The 22635-nt window shown below is 45.7% G+C and overlaps 1 protein-coding gene across 1 annotated transcript in view; it reads right to left on the reverse strand.

Moving 5' to 3' along the window:
* Tmem132c (transmembrane protein 132C) overlaps positions 1–22429 on the reverse strand; it is a 242963-nt gene extending 220534 nt beyond the window's left edge. Inside the window, exon 1 of the mRNA XM_060382303.1 lies at positions 21722–22429. Within this exon, the coding sequence (XP_060238286.1) occupies position 21722 (1 nt within the window). The 5' untranslated portion in view covers positions 21723–22429. The remainder of the gene's footprint in view (positions 1–21721) is intronic.
* Between the last annotated feature and the right edge of the window lie 206 nt (positions 22430–22635).

A 22635-nucleotide genomic window follows, 5' to 3' on the forward strand; every position in this document is an offset into this window, starting at 1 on the left:
TGAAACCAGAAATCATCTTCAAAGACCCCGAACTGGCCCATGGCCAGCTATCAGGGCCCCACAGTCATTCTAAAGGTTCCATGGCCTCTGAAACAGCGCCACCACAGACACAGAGATGAAGCATTTAAACTCACAGGCCTATGGAGGGCATGACAATACTCTTCGATTTATTCATCACCGAAAAAGTTGTTTTGAATGCCTCTCTGGTCAAAGGGTGATTAAACCTTCAACACTCCAGGAAGGTTTGGTTAACTAACACACTGATCTGCTCTGTAAATCAAGTCACATGTGAAACCCAAGCCTGAGGTCTCCGGAGCCCCAGAGTTGCCCCCATGTTCCCAGGGTCAGGATTGGTCCTGTCCTGCCTTCTCTCAGCCCGTGGCTCATCTCTTCTCTTTGGTAGAAGTAAATATTCCATAATTCTTTGATATTTAAAAGTTGAAGGGCCAGAGAGAAGGGTCCATGGGTAAAGGAGTCTGCAGCCAAGCCCAATGACTCATGAAACTTGTCCTCTAATCTCCACCTGCGTGCCATGAACACATGCGCGCGCGCACACACACCCACACACAATACAATAGAAACTTTTTAATTGATACAGAAACAAAAAAGAAATCTAGGACACTTTTTAACTTGTCAGAATTTAGAGAGAATAATCGAAGAGATTTTTATTGTGAGAGAAGTAGAAAAGTTTTTTATTCCTACGACAACCAGAATCTCATTCCCTCAGCACTTTCAAAACTCAGACCCCAAGACCTCCATAAATCAGAAGAGAAAAAATAATGTCTTCAATGCACCTGGTTTCTTTAAGCCAGGAAATAATTAGGGCAGGCTATCTCAGGATTTCACTTACTTCCAAAAAAACAAAATCCTTAACTGATGATTTCAGCCATTCTTGCGGTGATTATCGCTTCCTGCCAATTAACAGCTGTGGAGCCAACGCCATGGAGACAGCCTCCTCCAAACAGGAAGCCAGAAAAAAAAAAACAGCACAAACCCCCGCTCAGCTTTGAAGCACCCCCCTACTCCCGAAGACCAGCGTGCTCTTGCCATTTCTGAGACCAGCAGCATGTGCCTGGATCTCCAAACCATCTTTGCTCCCCACTCCCATACTCCCTACACTGCCTTCATTCCCTACCCAGAAGGCCCAGTGTTTTTTCTTGCTCTCCCTGTAGCCACAGTACTTGTTCTTACCTCAGAATCCATCACCATATCACAGTTATTACTTTGCTTAGAAGTCTGACGTAATATGTTGCTGAGGTCTCACTCTCCGGGCTCCCTGTTCTTTATAAACTTGCTAAGTTCTAAGCCCTGGTACCCGTGAACTGACCTCATTTAGAAACTCCATCCCTCTACGCTGGGACTACAGATGTGCACCACACAGGCAGCTTGCTATGTGGGTGCTAGGAACCCAAACTCGATCCTCATGTTTGAGCAAACAATGTACTCACTGAGACATCTCCTCAGCCCTAAGGCTTTATTTCTAACTCTAACCACTTACTTGATTTAAGCCAAATAGCCGAGAGAGAATAAAGGTATGCTCGTGCAAGGCCAGCATCCCCCTGTTCCTTCCTTGCCCCTCCTGTGTCACTGTTGCTCACAATGTGACACATTAAAACAGGGCTCCCCAAAGCCTTAGCAATGGAATCTGACCAGAGCTCACACCCCATCTGAGTATGACTATCCATCTCATACTCTGCCTTTAAAATGAAACTCAGCAGCTGTCAAACTCAGACCTTTGTACCTGACTTGGGCCAGAGGTAACCTTCTGTAATTATGGGTTCAGCCATACCCTTCTATCCTGAGAACAGACAAGAAACTTTCTGCCTAGGACATGCTCCAGGCTTCCATCCTATGCAAAAAGTGGGGTCATTTTCCCTAGAATTTTGCCTACTCCTTTATCCTATGCATAAAGGATGGAAAATCTGCCTAAAGATAGCCCCTCCCCCAATCCTGTGTACAGAGAGAAAGCCATTTGCCTAAGTGATCGCTAACCCCTCTATCCTAGGCACAAGAAAACAAGCCGCCTGCCTAGGAATGGGCCTATCATCATTCCCCCTAGTCGATATTACCAGCTCTTGTCTGATATCCATTCCTCTCTTTCTCACCCAGAGATTCTGATTTGTCAGGTTCAGCAGGTGAGGATAATTGCCCTGCCAATCTCAAGTCCTATCACTTTGAAGCAGGTTCTACTCTTCTGAGCTTACCTTGAAGGTAAAGGTGATCCTAGTCTGGCCAGATACACCTAGGGGATGACTTAAATGGAAAGGCTTCACAAGAAAGGATGAAGGAACGGCTCCTGCTGCATCTTCCTTTCTCAACTCGGTATGCGGCGAGACAGAGGCCGGAATAAGTTTTTGATTTCGTGAGGAAAGTCAATTAGGACAGATACAGGACTTGTGAGAATACTGCAGACTCATTCTGCACATAGCCTGGACCCTTTCCTGGAGTTCACACCTTCCTGGCTGGCCGGGAGCTTTGGTGGTGAGCCCTCTGTTAACCCCAAGGTGGAAACCACCCTTGACAGGTCTGCCGGCCTTAGAGCTGAGCACACAGATTACACACCCGGGGGCCGGGGAACAGACTGGGGTCCAAGCCAAGGGGCAGCTGAGTGTTGTAGTTCAATAGAGGTACTGGGAGTGAGCTGCACTAGGAAGTGGCTTGAGAAAGACTTAGCAGCCAGTTGGCTTAAACTTATACAAGCCATGAGTCTAGGGTAGCCATGCATCCCCTAGAACTGAGTACTTCAAGCTGAGAGTAAATCATATATCTCTCTCGTACTCATCTTCAGATTCAGGATCTCTTTTCCCAGCTTCATTATATTTCATATTATCTTACACACACACATACACACACACACACACACACACACACACACACTCAAAATTCATCTGAAAATTTCACACATGAATACAATTTATTTTGATCAGATTCACACCCTCTAATTTCCCTTTCCAGCTTCTCCAGGATACCCCGCATGTCTCCCTCCCAACTTCATGTCCTTCTTATTTTTACTTTTTTCATGTACCAAGAGAAAAAAAGGAGATTTATTCACTGTGGCCATATTGGGAAGAAGAGCAGAGAGAGAGCCATCAACCATCCCCAAGCGGGTCCTGAAGTGAGACTGAAGTTTAAATACAGGACCAAGGATGTAGGATCTGGGGAGTCCCGGTCATGGTGTGGCCCGTCCACCATGGACCCATCACTGACTGCATTTCCATCTCATCCTGTACAGTGGACTGCCCAGTTGCCAGAACTGTGTGAAATTTCTTTCTAGAACACAAGTCCACCTCAGGCTAGAGCCTTTTCCCTTTCCCAGCATGATATGCTTGGGAACTTTGTGTTTCTTTGGGGCCCACTATTTCAACAGTCTGATAGAGACATGGGCATCCCTTTAGAGTATCTTCATTTCCTTCTTTTAAAATTTGCAATCTATAGCAGGGTGGTGGGGGTGTATGCCTTTAATCCCAGCACTAGGAAGGCAGAGGCAGAGGCAGAGGCAGGCAGATCTCTGAGTTCAAGGTCAGCCTGGTCTACAGAGTGAGCTCCAGGACAGCCAGTGCTACACAGAGAAACCCTGTCTCAAAAACCAAACAAACAAAAAACAATAACAACAAAAGTTTTGCAACTTATTTATTTTTAACTCACTGGGTTCAGTTATTGGGTTCAGTCACCTTTATGTGCATGGGTGTGGGGTCAACCACAGAGTCATGAATAATCTACGGTGGACCTCTAAAGAAAACTAACTCAGGGCTGGAGAGAGAGCTCAGTGAATAATTAGACCACGGTCTGCTCCTCCAGATGTCCTGAGTTTAATTGCCAGCAACAACACGGTGGCTCACAACCAGTCTATACTGGCATCTGATGCCCTCTTCTGGCATGCAAGTGTACCTGCAGGTAGAGCACTCATATATTAAACAAACAAACAAATAAATAAAATCTTAGAAAAAGAAAGAAACTGGATTCCCCGTTTCCCAGAGGCCATCTGCTTCCTGTAGCTCCTCAGCCAGGGATAGGGCTTTGGTAGACCCTTCCCATCCACACTGGACTATTTCAACTGGCTTGACCTGGTTCAGGTAACCATGGCTGCTACGGTTTGATGTGTGTGACCGCGCTGTCCTGTCCAGAAGTTAGTGTCTCAAGGCGCTCTTCCCCATCCTTTTCAGCAATGTTCCCTGAGCCTTGAGGAGGGAGAGGGGGCAGGGCTCCCTCAGCTTCGACTTCCTCTCTTCCTGTCCATATTTTTCCCCTTTGCCTCATTTTCTTCTTTGCATGCACTTAGTCTTTTTGTGCTTTCAGCACCTTCATGATTCTCCTCATGTGGAACAAGATGGCGTTTAAGGAATTAATAACCAGGCCATTGGACTATTACTGTGCAAAGGAATTGGTTAAGACACGAGCAGTTCAGCAAGGTCCGAGTGCTGGTAGACACTGTATCCACGATGGCTGACAGTGCCCTGATCCTTTTCTTCTCCTTCACAGGCCCATTTCAGTCTCAGTTCTCACCCACTGTGTGTGCTTTCTTCTCCCTCTCCCTGTCTCTCCACACGACACTGTACCCTGCTGCCTGTAATTTGTTATTGAATGTATGAGTCAAGATAGGTCCATTTATACAAGACCAAAAACTGCACTGAAACTAAGCCACAAATTCACATGTGTTACACACACACATACACACACATACATGATTTTAAAGATAAGAGTGTATATCAGCCTCTGGAAATCCCAGGGGAAAAGCCAAGATTCAGCTCCTTGGTCTCAAACAATGTCAGAGAAATTGGTTTCTCTTAGTCTCACTAAAGTCGCAGATAGGACCTGTCCTCATGGTGTCACGATGGCTGCCAGTAGCCAGAAGTTACAAAGGTGACTGGGCTGGGGTGGATCCAACAGGGCATGATGGACTTTACTGACTAGTGAACCACTTAAAACCAGAGTCACAGTGATGTCTGCACAAGGCAGGGAAGTTAGTAAGACGCACTGTGTGAATAGCTCACACAAGGGGCTGGATATTACGGTGCACAGAACACAGCTCAACAGCATTAACTAATTCCATCACCAAACTCACAAGGGTCCCGTTCCCACCCCCATTGCTGTTTTCTACCTTGAGAAACAGATTTGAAGGGTTTCCATGAGTAACGTTCCCCAGAGCAAGTGTTTGGTTATTTGTTGTCAGAATTGACTGGATTCAAGCATGCTTGTCACCAGAAGTACCAACTGTCACTGCCACGTTGCCTTGCTTTAATTATGTTTCCTGGCTCTCACAATGCTAGCTATGTGGCAGAGCACAGAAGGACAACACCCTGAGCCGATCCCTACAGCTGTACGGCTTGCAAAAGCTGCACCATCCATTCAAGTAACTTAGAGAAGAAAGGATTTATTCAGCTCACAATTCCAGATTATATTCCATCATTTTGGGGAAGTCAAGGCAGGAGTTCAAGTAGGGAGCCAGTCAGATCATATCCACTGTCAAGAGCAGAAAGAGAATGAATGGTTTGGTTGTTGTTAGCTTTTTCTTCTTTTATACTGTTTAGGTCATCTATCTAGGGAATGGTGCTGCCCACAATTGGCTGTGCCTTCCTACATCAATAAACAATCAAGACAATCCCCCATCAGGCATGCCTGCAGGCCAACTTGATCTAGACAATTCCTCAGTTGAGACTCTCTTTCTAGGTGATTCTGGGTTGAGTCAAGTTGTGTGTTAAAACCAATCGGCATACAGTTCCCATAGGTAACATGAGACCTGTGATCCCCCTTCTGTCTCGTGACTTTCTTCACCCCCAAGGCATAAGGAAACACACAGATATCACTGCTCAGACAGGCTGTGGCTGACTGATGGGCAGAGAATACAAGCCTGGAATACTGTAATTGTAAATATATTACAATTCCTAAAAGCCATACTACAAATCATGAGAAGAGAGAGGTGAGGTTTACATTAACAACACATTTAGCCCAACATATCTAAATATTACCATTTCAATGTGTAATTGCTATATCAATTATTTATATAAGGACTGTTTTTTTTTTCCTTCTCCATTTAAATCTTCAGACAAATACCAAGTGTGTATTTTACACTCTCAGAAGATATCAGCTTGAGCTGGCTCATTTCAAGGGCTCAATGGCTCACGTGACACTGTCTATGGTGGGTCTAGATACATCAGGAAGTGGCTATAACCTTGTTACCAGCTGAGGCCAATGCTGAGAACCTAGACAGGGTCAGGGACCATTAACCTGAGCATGTCATATGTAACTGTCATGAATTTACCTCAGTGAGCATGTCATATGTAACTGTCATGAATTCCCCTCAGTATTTCTTCCCAACTCACTGGAAGAGTCGGCCTTCTTTCCTAGAGAGAGTGTGTGGTATGCACATAGCACTCATGTGTTTGTCTTTTGGAGAAACCCTTGCTCCAGGATGGTGTTCTGAAATGAACATTCATTTGGGGTGTTTTCAAATGACCCACTGTCTTCTTTACCAAACCATCATCATGCCTACTTTTCCAAGCCCATCACTGGAACAGCCCCTTTCATGTCAGCGGCTGCCACCACGCTTGCTGGAGTGGGGATTCATTTGTTCCCTCCCCAGTGCCCTTGGACCTCCTATCTTCCCATTCTAGGATATTCCTCTGGTATCTGAGGGACGCACAGCTTCTTTCTGGCTTCATTGTAATTTCTACCTGTGCACAAACCCCTTGTCTGGTGTCACTGTTAAAGGAACAGGTCGCTTCCTAGGTACAGTTTAGCTTACTCATGTGGTCCCCTTGGCCTACTTTCCCAAATTCACTGTTTTGTTTTTTTTTTTTTTTTTTTTTAAGCATCTTATTGTTTTACGTGTAGGGGTGTTTTGTCTCTGTGAATATTTGTGCATAAATGTATGCCTGGTGCTCACAGAGTCTAGAAGAGAACATTCGATCCCCTGGAACTCCAGTTACAGATGGTTGTGATCCATCATCTGGTTGAGGGAACTGAACCCAGGTCCTCCGTGAAAGCAGTGTGCTTTAACCACTGAGCCATCTCTCCAACTCCTGTTTTCTACACAGAGTTATTTTCCTGTTAAGTGATCCATCATACAAGACATGCTTAATAAATGCAGGTGAACTGGGAAGGTGAAGCATGCAGGGGCTAGTAAAAGGCTCCCCATGTACCCCCTAAACATCACAGACTTGGATGTTTTCTGTTGCTTGGGGCTGGATCACACTTCCCTCAGGCAGTGCTGGCACCAAGAACAGTGAGAGAAGAGCCACTTCCAAGTCCTGGGTACTGTGAAGTCACAAGGCTGCCAGCAGTCCAGGAAGCCATCAAACAGCCCCGTGTTGCTGGGGACCTCAGAAAGCTCGTCCAGCTGGGAAGCTGGGATGTCGTCAAGGGCTGCCACAAGCTCAGGTCACACACACAGGCACCATTTAAAACACTTGCATCCTGCCGGACCCGAGGAGGGGGAAGTAAGCAGGCTGGCACCCTGCTGTTGTCTAAGTTGGGAAATGGATGGTAATCCTTTACAGCCTTCAAAGGATGCTAGGAGGGAGGCCTCAGGGCAGGACGAAGAGAAGAAAGATTTGCGGATCAGAGGCTTGGGGTCGGCCTGTTAGAAAGAAAGCTGCAGAGTGGATAGTGAACAGCGTTCTTCACTCTCTCCCTGTGCCGAGGCTCGAGCCAGGGTGCCAGGCTCTCTGCACTACACTTCTGTGTGTGTGAGCTGAGCCAAGGGAAGAGCATTCACACAGCCTTCCGAAACACCATCTCAGCAACAAAGCAGGCAATGTGTTTCATCTCGGCCCCGCGGATCCAGCTGAGTTTACGGCAGTGGGTGGCTTTCAAACCTAGCATTTGATCAAAATGAAAAAGTGGCCCTTCCTTTCACCCGGTGACAAGCCCGTGCGTATAAATCACAGCCTTCCCTGGGAGGACTCCTCGGCATACAATCAGCCAGGCAGCCTGGCCACCCCAGTCCCCATCTGGACAAAGGGGGCTGGGAGTTTTCAAGGGGCCCAGAAGGCTTTAAAGGCCCCTTGTAAAGATGAAACTCAGACACCATCCAGGAGCTCACTGTGGGGGAGGAGGGAGCATGCTGTCCCAGGAGATTCACATTTTATGTGGTCTAAGAACCATAGCCCTCAGCAAGAGGAATGCCCCGAACCAGGGGAAGAGTGACATCTAAGTTACATAGGGAAGATGCTTTGGAGTTGTGAGAAGAGGGAGCCTAGAAATAAATGTATATCCCACTAGAAAAGAAAAATAAGGGCTTTTAAACGAATAAAGCCGAGTTAATGAATATCTGGTGGGGTTGGGGTGATGGCTAAAGCATGAGGACCTGAGTTCTGATCCTCAGAACCACAGAAAAGCCAAGTGTTGGGGCCTGGCAAGATGGCTCAGTAGGTAAAGGTGACTGTCAAACCTGGCAATCTGAGTTTAATCCCCAGAGGATGGAAGGACAGAATGACTGCACAAAACTGTCTTCCAAATACACACACACACACACACACACTGGGCTTGATAGTATATGCCTATAACCCCAGTGCTGGAAGGTGGCCAGCCAGGCTAGCCTGTGAGTTTCATGTTCAGTGAGACCCTGTCTTAAAAAATTAAGGTGGAGAACAACTGAGGCAGACACCTGGCATTAATCTCTGGCCTACACACACACACAGCCACCTTCACAAATATGCAAATACAGATACATACAAACACAGTGCAACAACAATTAGTGTTAATTTTCAGAAGCACCCGGGAGATTGGCCTGTGGGCACACCCAGGAGGGATTATCTTTACTGCATTAGCTGAGGTGAGAAGATCTATCTCAAAGGTGAACTGGACTGTTTCCTCAGCAGAGGGTCCTATAAGCAAGATGGGCGGCAGCTCGCACTCCTCACTTTCCGCTTCCTGATCGTGGACATGATGATGTAGCTAGTGTCAAGCTCCTGCAAGTGCTTTAGTCAGTGTATTTACCACAGCAAAAGAAAAGAAACCAACACCCCCCCCCACACACACACACACACCCACACACGCACCTGCACAAGCACATGCACACGCACACACGGGTGGGGTGGGGAGAGACAGAGGCAGAGAGAGACAGAGACATAAACATATCACAAATTCTCTGGAGGGGCCAGACAAATGTCTAATGCCTCTGAAGCAAAAACCAAAGTGGCAGTTAGCCATGTGTGTATGTGTGTTTGAGTGGGCAGGGAGAAAAAGAGGGAGAAAGTTAGAGAGAAGTTTTCTAACCAGAAGATCCCCTGTCTTGGGCCATGTAGGCAGACAGTCCATGCCATATCTTCCATGGGCCTCTCTGGGTTCCCACGCCCTGCTCCTCTCACAGCCGCTGATAGGGTTTACCAATGCTGCCCACTCCTCAAGGCTGCAGATTTCCTGGGTTGTTGACATAACTGCCCAGCATACATGGACTCAAGGGCTGAAGGAAGGAAGGCTTGCTCCCCTTCTCACTGCCCCCAGAGCACAGCAGGCTGTGTGATGGAGAACAGAGGCTCATCTATACAGACCTTACTTTCTCTATGTTCAGGTCAAAGGTCAGTCCTCCTCTGGGTGGCTCCTCTCTCTGCTGCATGGGTGGCATGGCTGCCCTAAAGTTTCCAGTGACTGCTGCTGCTGGAAAACGGAAAGTTAAAGAGCACCCACTTCAAATGGGAGGAAAACCATCACAGCACAGAGAAGAGAGTTTGAGGTGGGGTGGGTGGGAGAATTTGACTGGGGCTTTCTTTTCAAAAGGGGAAGTTATGAAAATAATTATATTTGAGCTGCTTTTTCACAAAATGTAGGTTTTAACGAAAACCATGTGGTCTCTGTTAGCATATACAGAAAATAAAACAGATGTTAATTTGGTGGTGGTGGTGGGGAATGGTGACAGGACTGTCTTAACAAAACTGAGATTTACATGTCCTTTTTTACGTGTGGCTTCTCAACTCAGGCAGAAAGAACATATATAATGTGTGTATATACAGATATATGCAAAGCATTTAAAATGTTTCATCAATTCTGCGGAGGCTTACTCTTACAGCTTTGATATTCAAATCATTCTCCTTTTATATTCTTTTTATTTGTTGGTAGAATGTGGCCCAACACTTTGGCTCTCAGTGGCCTCATGTTTGCTCAGGATGTGGATGGCAGGCAGCCCTGCAGGTTTTGCAGACTCAGGGGGTGAAATATGCATCTGCCCGCGGAGCACGGCCAGGGGGATCTCTCCAGTGTCCTGCAGGACAGGGACAGACAAGGAGAGAAGACCCTTGCCCTATGCTGAGGGAGCAGCAAGCTGGCTTTAAAATAAGCCAGCTAGCTCCACGGCAGCCAAATTAGGCAGTGAAGGGAGCCACCCAGAGGAGGGCTGGCCTTTGACCTGAACACAGAGAGGGCAGGGTCAGCTTGGAGCCTCCTGCTCTGTGTCAGATCTAGGGAGAAAGATGAGGAATGAGAAAGGGAGCCTTCCCTTCTTCCTTCAACCTCATATCCCATACACATAGTGCCTGCAACCCAGATGGGTGTCCTGTTAGCTTGAGGACCTGGGATGAGGAGTAGCCTTGTAATTTCAGTACTGAGGAGGTGGAGGTGGGAGATGGAGGCCCAGAGTTCAATCACCAACCAGCCTAGCCTGCCTTCCAATGGTGGACGAGTGAGAGACCCTGTCTTAAAAAAATAAATTGAGCAGCTCCTGGGGAAAGGCATACTTGGTTGACCTTTGTAATCTAATGTGCACATGCATACACACACACACCTATATCCTTGTACATACAAGAACACACACACCATACACATACACACACAAATAGGAAAGAGCACAGATGACTGATGAGGGGCCCTGTGCCCTGGCATCTCCTTGGAGCCTGCATCCCTCCTCCAGGCCATGTGAACTTGTGGCTTCATTGGGCACTGTTTGCTCTCAGCCCATAGTTTTGTGTTTATAATTGTCACAGCAGTCTGAAGACAGCTGATTGCCCACATTTTCCTAATCTGGTCATTTCACAGGTTAAGATAGCCATGACCCTGGGCATGGGTGGGCAGGAGGTATGACTACTGCCATTCAGTAGTGCGGCTGGGCTGCTGCTTGACAGCGATTAATCACAGGTTTCAAACCAGCCAGTCAGAGGATTTTCAATACAGGGAAATGAAGTGTCTGCATTGATGACTATGATGTCGATTACCTTGACACATGGTTATAAGTTGTGTACGTGCATTCAAATGTCACACTGTACCCCGAAACATGAGCTCATGACAATTTAAAAATTTAAAAAAGAAAAGAAATTTTTTAAACAACAGTAGGATATTGAGTCTGGTTAAAAACAGATAAACTAATGATGCCTAGGGATGTACGGGGCACACAGCTCACCCCTGGTGCCTTCCTCAGGTCTCCTCAGCCTCACACTCTCATAAATGGATCCCACACACATGATTTACCACTGCTGGCATGGCACAGCCTTGGGGTCATCAAGCAACCTGAGATTCTTTTCCCCCCTGAGGAGAATGGAGGCCTCCCTCTTCTTTCAAGAGTGTGTGGGGCCTGGAGATGGCTAGGCATCAAACGTCCTTGGCCTGAGTCTGCTGTGGAGCGCTAAGTGTTTTGAGATTGGAAGCAGATGGCCTCCACCTCCTTCACAGGCACTGGGCATTAAAAACAAAACAAAAAAAAAAAAAAAAAGAAGAAGAACTAAAAGCAAGAGGAATGCAGGGAAATGTGTTTCCGCTTTTGCAGCGCCCCGGCCACCTGAAACCAGTTCAAGATGTTACCCATGCAGCACCCCCAATCACCATGGATGTTTTTTTCTCCCACAGTGAGGCTGGCCAGTAGAGAAGTGGACATCAAAGGTCTGCTCTCACTGAGGTCTAGGAGAGGGCTGGGGCCCTCCGGCACTGGCTCCCACTCTGTCAGATGCCCCACACAGATTCATAGGCAGACATCCTTGGGACTCAAGGCCGCACTGCACAGCATCTGCACCCAGTGGTTCCTGAAGTTAGCCACACCCTGTGGAAGAATGTCCACTATCTTAGTGACATCAGTCATCTCACTCCCCCAACAACACAGGTATAAAACAGAGGGACAACAGTTCCTACTTGGCCAACCCTTTGGCCTGCAGATAAGGGAAGTCAGGCCCATGAAGGACAAATGAGCTGCTTGAGAGCAGTTAGAATGAAACTCATGCATGGAAACTGAAAAGTGCATGGTCCACGTCCTCTCTCGCCTGCCTCTGCAGTGTGAGCATCAGCAAGACAGAGACTACCTCCCCTCTGGGTTCCCCCACGCCTGCACAGCCCTTCGTTAGAGAAGTCCATCAACTGGGGTTGAGCAAATGGGGGTCATAAAGTCCCTCGTAGACTCTCCAGGTTAGGACAATAATCTGCTAGTATCTGCTAGCAGTGCTTTCTCTGAGAGCTGGCGAAAAAGTAAAGAGAAGCAGGTGAGGAGAAGCTGGCTATGGGAAAAGTTCCTCGCACCCAGGGTGGGCACTAAGATTTTGGAAGGCATCACTACTGAGATAATTGTTTCCAACCTTGCCCAAGTTTCTGATCCATAAGGAGAGCTCTTGATGGTGCTCCACTCATTGCTACGGATCCCGCTTACTGATGGACTGCGCGGACCCTCTCCAAGGTTTCGGTCATTACTCCTGATCTCACGGGGCAAATGGAGGAAATGAGGGGCCTGGATGGGAACACAGGTTCATGTGGCTACTTCAGTTCAAATTCTTTATAACCCAACAGAGTGAAAACTCCAGTTCTCAACTCCCACTCAATACATTGTTACTGGTTGCTGAAACATGTGAGCAACACACCCATGGTCCAGGGTGCAGGCATAGGAGACTCCCACCATCTTATTACTTCTGTTAGATAGCATTGCTCCAGCCTCTTGTTGCTGTTGTTGTGTGTGTTGTGACTGTATGTGTGTGTGTGTGTGTATGCATGAATATTTATGAGTGTACTTGTATTTGTGTATGTAGCTATGTGTCTGAGTGTGTGTATCTATGTGTACACGTGAGTATTTGTGTGCGTATATATCTGTGCATAGTGCATCAATTTAAAATTGCTATCGGAGACTATGGATGAATCTTAGCTAATGGCTCATCTGATCCATTAGCTACTTTTCTCATTGCTGTGACAAAAATGCCGAATAGAATAAATGCTTCCTTTTTTGGGTTGCTTTTATTTTGGTTCATAGTTTGAGGGCAGTCAAGGAACAGGAGCTGGAGACAGCTGGTCACAGCACCCACAGTGAGGAAGCAGAGAGAGACAGATGCTGTTGCTCAGCTCACTTTCTCCTTTCTATTCTAGCCCAGGACCCCAGCCCACAGGAGGGTACCACCCACATTCAAGGTGGGTCTTCCTGCCTCCATGAAGCAAATCTAGAAACCCCTTCACACACACACACAGGTCTGTCCTGTAGGTGTCTCAAGTCCCTGCAAGGCTGACAACCAGTATCAACCATCACACTCAACATGCACAAGACCCTGGGTCTGATACCCAGTGTCACAAAAACTGGGTGAGGCGGTGCTTGCTGGAATCCCAGCCCATGAAAAGGTAGAGGTAAGTTCAGAGATTCAAGGCAAGCCTCTGCTATACAGGAAGTCTAAGGCCAGCCTGGGCTATGGGACACTGTCTCAAAATAAACCCCGATAAATAAGATAAAATTGCCATCACATTCATGTTAGGGTCTTTTATAAGTCTGTGAGACCCCACTGGGCTACTTGTGCCGAGCCAAGCACCAGATTAGCACAGGTTAGATTCCCCCCCATAAACACCCGTGGAACAAACTGAGGCACAGCATTCAATGCCCACCACCGTGATTACTATTCCACCTGCAATTTCACAGAACTTATTAAAAAATTAAAACCTCCTTCATCACTAGTCCTCTTGGGTTCTAAATTAATATTTTGCCTTCTCTGATATAAAACTTCACTCATTAGCATGCTTTCAAATTAGTTTTTTTTTTCTGCTATAAAGACTCATTAGCTGCCATCCTTAAATTAGAACTCATCAAGCTGCTGACAAAGCCAACAGATCTGATGAGCAACACGAACATATTGGCCCAAGAAGAACCACACAGCTTTCTTTAGGTATTTGGTTCTGTCCACGTACCACGTGCAAGGTATCTGAGTCTGTCCTTCACTTGGGAATGGTGCAGAACGAGGACTCTGCCAAGATCTCACCAAGCACAGTAAACAGGACTGGGAAAAGGGATCAGTAGGCAAAATGTGTCCCTCAAAAGCATGAGGACCTGAGTTCTAGCCTCCAGGAGCCAAAGGAGCCAGCACTCAGGTCTCCCTTGCCAGAAAAGATGGTTTTGTTTTGTTTGTGTTTCCCAGAGTACGTGGCGATTGATGCAAAGATTCACAATGGGCCAACATGCATGAAGTAAGAGATTGCTTAGCTTCTACATGGGTTATCTGTATCACAACCCTCTCCTAAGGCTTGGCGGTCATCTCGGAAGAGACAGCAGAAAGATAGTAAGAGATAGAGGGAGTGCAGTGAAATAGCATTTGCTGGGCATGACAAGGACATTGCACATGAACTCACAGGTCTGTGACAGTATGTATAAGACCTCTAAAGATCAACCTCCAAAATCCCAGTGTGGATGGGGAGGGTCTCATGAGGTCTACTCCTAGCTCAGGAGCTACTGACAACTGATGGACACTGGGGGAGAGAGAGCCAGTTTCCTTCAAGGGATGTGGCCCCCTGAGAGACTGCCCACACTCCAGGCTAGGGCAGAGACCAGAGAATCTGTGGAGCACATTGCTGCCCAGCCAGCCTAACCTACTTCCAAGCTCCAGGCCAGTGAGAGACCCTTTCTCAAAAATGAATGAATGAATAAGTGAATGAATGGATAATAAAACAACAAAAGCCCAGTGGATGGCTCTTAAGGAAATGTACTAAAGTTTCCTGGCTTCCATATGGTTGCCCCACCCCTCCCCAGACACAAGGAAGGATAGACATTAATACTTGTTTCGTTTCAAGGGAAGGGTAGTGCCCACCCCCAGCCCCCAGCACAGAACTATGGATGATAACCAGAGAAAAGGTCCTGGAAATTCTTCAAAGAGATGAAGGATAGGGAGGGCAAAGGTAAGTGGAGTGTTGCTCTGCCCCTTTGTGACCTTTGTCAGCCCTGAGCCTCACACCCTTTCAGGGCCTCTCATCTGAAAGATGGGGCTAACATCTACCCCAACCCTTTGAACATCCAACCAGTTGAGATTTGGTAGCAGCCTTAATCACACACAAGCACACACAGTCCCTGGCAGGGTCCCCCCTACCAGCTTGCGTGCCTCTTCTCTTGGAGGGGAAGGGCATTTGAGTGACTGTGCACACAGGCTTTGTGACTACACACCTGGAGATCATGTGCACAATTCCACTTTTGTGTTGACTGCTCTCAGGCTCTGGTTCTTCAGCACCAAATGGGCCTCTCTAAAGCCTCACCCTAAGGCATGAGCTTTTGCCACAGGGACATGCGGCTGCTCCTAGGGCTCTATCTTGTGTTCTAGGTGGTCTCGACATTCAAATCCCAGAACAACCACATCTTCATGTCTGTTCTATGGGAATCTCAGATACACTTTTTCACACACACACACACACACACACACACACATATATATATTTACACACATACACACATATACACTTATTATAAAACTAATCATAGAATTTCTGATATTAATTCACAGCACTTGTTACCAATATTTTTAGCTATCAGAAAACACGAGAAATAGTGCTTATCAGCTGCACATGTCTTTAATCCCAGAACTCAGGAGGCAGAGGCAAATCTCTGAGGTTGAGGCCAGGTTGGTCAACAGGACAAGTTCCAGGACTACACAGAGGAAACCCTGTCTTAAAAGAAAATAAAAAGGAGCAGCACTTATTAATAATATTAACACCATCTTCATCCTCATCACCATCATCACCATCAAAGAGGTAGACACTCTTCAATACAAAAAGTTAGGACCATGTCACAGGGACACCACACTTACAAAATTGGCTGATGCAGTTACTTACTGCCTTGTGTGGCAAGTGGCCAGCTGAGCATCAGGAATTCTGTGCCTTGGAGAAGACAGACCCTGGAGACCATGACATCTAGCTTACTTATGCCTCTGCCTGCTCATGCGGCCTTCTTGACCTCCAGCCACAAGGCTTTCCCATTCTCTCTGTACACCAATCCCACTCTAGTCCCTGGATATTTCCAAACTTCCTGCTCCTCTCATAAACTGGCATGCCTTCATCTCCTCCCTCACACCTCTGACCCCAAGTTCAGCTTCCAAGCAAAGCAGGCACCATCAAACTCTGTCACCAAAAGTGGTGATATTTTGCATCACTGCACAGTTCCTGTTCATAGCACAGTACTTGTAGCTTTGTAGAGATCCTACTTTCCCAACCCTCACCAGCCTGCTGGCTCCAGAAAGCCAGTGACTTTGGGTGTCCTCTCCTGTACCATCAGCCCCAAAGTACATGAGAAATAGCAGATACTTCATGGACATGGGGTATATTTGTGCAACAATTTGGGACAGTTTCGAATGCCATTGGCATTAAAGAACAACTCCTCCCTTTGAGACTTCATGAGAAAGGATTTTGTTCAAATGAGTATTTGACATAAAACAAACTGCAATTGAAAACAAGTCAACCTGCAGGTGATGTCTTTAGAGGTGTGAAGAGTTTTGTATGAAAACCTTTTCCTCAGAACCTATTTCCAGCTGAAATTGTGAACAGAAGTATGTGTAAGAAATGTGCATACAGGCTGGGCTTGGTGGCACACACCTGTATTCCTGGCACTCAGGGCAGCGGATACAGGTGGATCTCTCTGAGTTCGAGGCTAGCCTGGTCTACAAAGTGAGTCCAGGACGGTCAAGGGTACACAGCAAAACCCTGTCTTGAAAAAAAAAAGAAAAGAAGAAACAAAGGAAACAAAATATTCACACACATTGTTACAGGGACTAAGAGAGAGAGACTGAGAATGTAGAGATGTGAATTTAAGAGAGAGACATGAGGCAAATCCCTCTACAAGAAGGCATTCACCCCACAGAGCAGCATTGAGTCATAGGAGATGACATCTTTACCAAGTAAGGAATGATACAGGAAACTGGGGCAGGAGATATTGCTCCATGAGAGAGGAACCTCATCGTTCTGGTTGGTCACAGACATCTGAAGTGCTATCATGGAAAAGACTGCCTATAGGCCCTGTGTTGTGGCATGGACAGAAATGGTGAGCACGGACCCTTGGTGATGCTCACCAAACTTCAAGGACACTGTGGTCACATGACTTGACCACCTGTGCTCATCTACACTTCTGCACATGTGGCCTGGGTCACCAATGGTGGCTCTGTCTCAGAAATAGGGCTTCTTCTTCAGAAAAACCCATGGTTCCTCTTCTGCCAGAGTCACAGACAAATTCCTTCCACACAGAAGTGTCTTCCATTAAGAAACAAATATCTCAACCTCCTCATCTCTAGTGACACTTTATGGAGGAAAAAATTCTTGCAACGGAACTGGGGGCTGAGCTGAGATATGAGGCCTCTCAAGGGTGTACTGATGGAAGGAGTGAATGAGTGACCATATATGAATGAATGAATAGGCGGCTGCATGAGTGAGAATGAATGCTTGGGTGAATGAGTGAATGGATGAATGCATGAATGAAGGAATGAATGAGCAACCAAAAGAGCAAATGAATGAGCAAGTAAATGAGTGAATGAAGAAATGAATGATAGAGTGAGTGAATAAAGAGAGAAATGGGTGTATAAATGGTTACACAAGTAAATAAACGAGTGAGTATATAAAGGCATGAGTAAATGAATTAGTGCATGAATGAAGAAACAAATAAATGGATAACTGTAAGTGAGTAATAAGATGAACAAATGAACGAATGCATTAGCGAGGCAAGTGTGAACAGGTTAGCAGGCAGGTGAGTGAATAAGTAAATGAATAAATAAAGGTATAAATGAAGGAGCAAGTGAATGAAGATGCGAACGAACAAAAAGATGAGGGAACATGTGAATCAGAAAGTGGATGAATGAACAAATGAGGGAATAACAGTGAATGAATGAATGAGCAAGTGAATGAATGCATATAGTGAACAAATGAAGGAAGGAATAAATAAATGAATGGATGGATGGACGTGAATGGGTGAATAAGTGAGAGAGTGAGGAGTGAATGAATGAGAAAATGAGTGAGTTAGTAAAGAAATGATACAATGACGGAATAAATGAGTTATTGGGTAAACCTATAAGTGAATGAACAATGGAATTAATGAACACCCTTCACAGCAAAGTATACCCCTTAGAATCCCGAGTCCAGTTCATGTGTCTGGCTGGACCCCAGGTGGGGCAGCCACACAGCCTCCCCACACCAAGGCACCCAACACAGATGCTGATATGAATAATAACAGTGGAGGGTAAAGATTTTGTCCAGAGATCAAACTGGTTAGAGACAGCTCAGTGCTATGTGAAGACATGAGTTTAAATCCCAGAACCTATGCATAAAAAGAAAAAAAAAAAACAGGTATGTTGATGTGAGTGAGCTTGTAATCTCAGTCCTGGGGAGGTTCTCTGGGGTCTGATGGGCAGCCACCCCAGCCCAGATGATGGGAACCTGTCTCTAAGATCTAGGTGATGTCTCTAAGATCTGAGGGGTGACGTGAGGTTGTCCTCCGGCCTCCACATACATGTTCAGACTCATGCACACATGAAGCCTGTCTATTCTCCCTGCTTCACTCATACTGTACCACAGGATCCAGTTGTGGCATTTGGACAAGAAAAAGCAATCAAACCACTGAGAATGGAAAGGAAGATGTAAGAACATTTCTAATCTCAGATGGCCTGATCAGTTCATAGAAAATCCAGATGAATCCATTAAGATTACAACTAATAAATTCTATCAGCAAGATGGCAATATGCAGGATTAATATGCAGTCATCAATTGGATTTCTGTGCAGTGGATACCCTTAAATGAAGTTAAGAAGACAGTTCTACTTAGCACACCATCAAAAAGAATGAACTTAGGAATAAGCTTACTGAGGAAAGTTAAGATGTGGACTCTGGAAGTCATGCAATATTATGGAAGAAACTTAGAACTCAAATGCCTAGGGAGACATGTGGCTAAGGACTGAAAGACACACTCTGCTGGGGTGGCAAGCCCACTGACAGATTTGATGGAAATCCTGTTCAGAGTTCCTGCTGGCTCTTTGTGGAAAACAATAAGCCAATTCTACAATTCACAGGGCATTGTATGGGGTCCAAAGAGGCCAAAATGACTTTGAATGGAAAGAACAAATTTGTACAAGTCACACTGTCTAGGTTTAAGACTTACCATGAAGTTAGGTTAATCAAGATGGTGTAGTGCCAGCACAAGAACACTCATGGACCAAAGCCATGGAATGACAGCCCAGAAGAAGACTCCTGTATCTGTGGGCAACTGAGTTTTGTTTTAATAAGACAAGGCCATCTCACTCCTGAGACATGAACACACATGAACATTTCACAACAAAGGTTGTTTGTGTACATTTGTGACAGCAGTATTGCACCATAGCTTCGAAGTGAAAATCAACTCAAATGCTCACCCCTTGATGAATCTATGGATAAAATATGGTAAACCCATTGTGATGGCTGGCTTTAACTGTCAATACAACCTAAAGTCACCTGGGAAGAGAGTCTCACTGAAGGACTGTCAACATGTATACAGGACTGCCTGTCTACATGTCTGTGGGAATCGTCTTGACTCAGTTAACTGATGAGGGAAGACCCAGTTGCCAGTGGGTGGCACCATTCCCTACACAGGTAGTCCTGGACTATTTAAGAGGGGAGAAATGGGGCTGAGCACAAGCAAGCGAGCTTATGTGCATTCATTTTTCTCTGCCCTTGACCTTGGGTGTGATGTAATGAGTGGTTTAAAGTTTCTGCCTTGACTCCCCCATAATAATGGACTATAACCTGGAATTGTAAGTGGAAATAATCCCTTTTCCCCCCTAAGTTGCCTTTTGTCAGGGCATTTTATCACATTAACAGACAGAAAACTAGAACAGCCTTCATAATAGAATATTACTCAGTCATGAAAGCAAATGAGTTTTCCAGTACACGCCATGAGACAGATGAGCAGCAAAACCACTATGCCATTGAGAGAATTAAATCTCAAACACCACATATTGAACCGTTTGGATTACCATATACACCATAAGGCCTTCTATTCTATAGACTATTTTAGGGACTCCATTGCTAAGAGATATCTCAGGCAGCAGCTCGTCAGATGCAGGTAGCATACAGTGGTTGGGAGGGAGGGGACAAGTGGGATTGCTGCAGACTGGGTGCAGGACTTTTAGGCTATCAGAAAACATCCCAGAACTACAGATGATGGTTTCTGACTCTGAGAATCATAAACGTGTAACTCTGGTGACATTCACTAACATGGAGAGTTTCATACGTAAATTCTACCCCCAACAAAATTATAAATTTTGATTTGAGCAATCCTAATGCACACTTAATTGAAACAGTGGGTTTTTAAGAACTAAACACTTAAAGTAGATTTTTAGGTATTACATCAGTTTACCAGTATAAAAAAATGCTACATCCATAGATCCATGTATGTATTCATGTATTTGTGTGTGTATGTATGTATGTGTGTGTTTGTCTATAGGTCTGTGTATGTCTATATGTATGTATGTGTATGTCTATATGTATGTATGTATGTATATTTGTGTGTTATATATGTGTATATGTATGTATACGTGTGTGTGCATGTATGTACGGATGTGTATATGTACAAATGCTGAAGGCACAGTTGTACTCAAATTATTACCCAGCTCACTGCTCTCTTGCATGGTGTTCCATAGAGCATTCTCAAAATAATTACTGAAAACTTAGCATCTTAGACCATCAAACAGGACACTCAGTATGTCGGAACAGTTTCGTGATCTTAGCAGGAAGGTGGCTCTTCTTCTGGTCTCCCAGTAAGTCTGCACGGACTCCTCACCTGGCCTCAATATCCCCTTTGCCCTCTGCTCTTCACGGACCCTACTGCCCTTGCTGCACTGTGAGGTGTGCTAAGACCCAGCCGTAAGCGACCCCCAGCTCTGCAGTAGCACCCAACTATGTCGCAAGGCCAAGGCAGCTCCTCCCTGCCTGCCAGGTAATGAACGAGAGAGACAAACTCTTCCTACTATCAGAACCGTGCCTGGAGCAGAGGAGGAGAGCTGTAGTGTGAGGCTCAGAATTCCATGGTGGCCATCCGTGGAAGGATCAAAGGGCAGCAGAAACCGGACCCAGCTGGTCTGCAGGGAGCCTTCGTTTGTCAGTGAAACCAGCCACAAAGGATTCTTGCGGCTACAGCTGAACGCAGGAACAATCTGAGGAAATGGCGGGTGAGCAGACCTTGTGGAATGGTGAGTGACACCGTAGATGGACCATCTGCCAGGAGCTGAGCCCCAGCTGCTCTCTCCTGTTTAAACTAATTTTGGGGAGATTTCTCAGGCAGAACAGACCTCAACATGATGTCTTGGTGATATTTTCATGTGGCGGCAGTCAGAAAGTTGGATCCAAAGACAGAACAACAGTAAAAGACAACAACAAAAAAACCCAAATCAGGAAACTTAGTATAGACTATCTTTTCTTACTTCCCTTCTTTCTAAAAAATGTAAAGTGCTGTCAGGTGAACTTTTAAGAAGAGAGTGGAGCTGGCTGCAAGCAAGGGGGGATTATAATTTATAAACCTCAACATAACTCAAAATGGCAGTGGTTTGAAAAGCAAATAGAGATTTATCTCTTACTCAGTTAAAGTTCAAAGAGATGAGTTTATATGAAGGTTGTCTGACCATCCCAGAGTCTGAGAGGCCCCAGTACATCTGCCGTTCTCGGCCTCCTTCCTCATGGCTGTTGTACCAGGTCCAGCCTTCACATCTGCATCCTAACGAGCAAAAAAGGAAAAAGGAAAAGTCTGCTCCGGCTCTTTGGAGACATGTCCTAAAAGTTCAATAGTCTACTCCAGTTAGTGTCTGTTATACATACTGGTCACTTCCATGAAGTCTTTTTAGTCCTGCTGATATACCCAGATTTTGCAATGTCTCAGAGATTAAAGGCTTTGGTGCCCAAGGATGAACTCTTTAAAGGTGACTGGATCACAAGGCCTATGACCTCATCCCGTGACTAACCCACTGATGGGTTTGTAAGCCAGCGATGCTCTCAGAAGGTTGACTAAAGCAGGCAGTGGGATCTAAGTGTGGAGGAATATTTTCCTATGGAATTATATTCGAAGGCAGTATCCTGTCCTTGGCCCCTCCTTGTCTCTCTGCTTCTGGGATGCTAGGAGGTAAGAATCTGTGCTTGGTCACATCCTACCTCATGCTCCAGCCTCTCTTCACCTCGACCAACTGTGGACCGGGGCCTCTGAAACCATAAGCAAAACACAAAACAAAGTGCAAAATAAACCAAAACGAGAACAAAAGCCCAAGCCAAAACAAACAAAAACAAATCCTTTTCTTGGAGGCATTTTTGTCACAGCAATAGAATCTGAACAACACACCTAAAAAGACAACATACTTTTGAGTCCTGGTGTACCCTAAAATTGTGGAGAACACTGGGCTAAAATAGTTTAAAACACTTAAGAGTAAAATAAGGCACCTGGGCCTAAGCCGCCAGCAAGGTCAATGGTCACTCTTTGATACCTCCCTTTCCTGTTCTAAAC

This window comes from Meriones unguiculatus, chromosome 4 (genome assembly GCF_030254825.1).
Source record: "Meriones unguiculatus strain TT.TT164.6M chromosome 4, Bangor_MerUng_6.1, whole genome shotgun sequence".
NCBI classification, from domain to species: Eukaryota; Metazoa; Chordata; class Mammalia; order Rodentia; family Muridae; genus Meriones; species Meriones unguiculatus.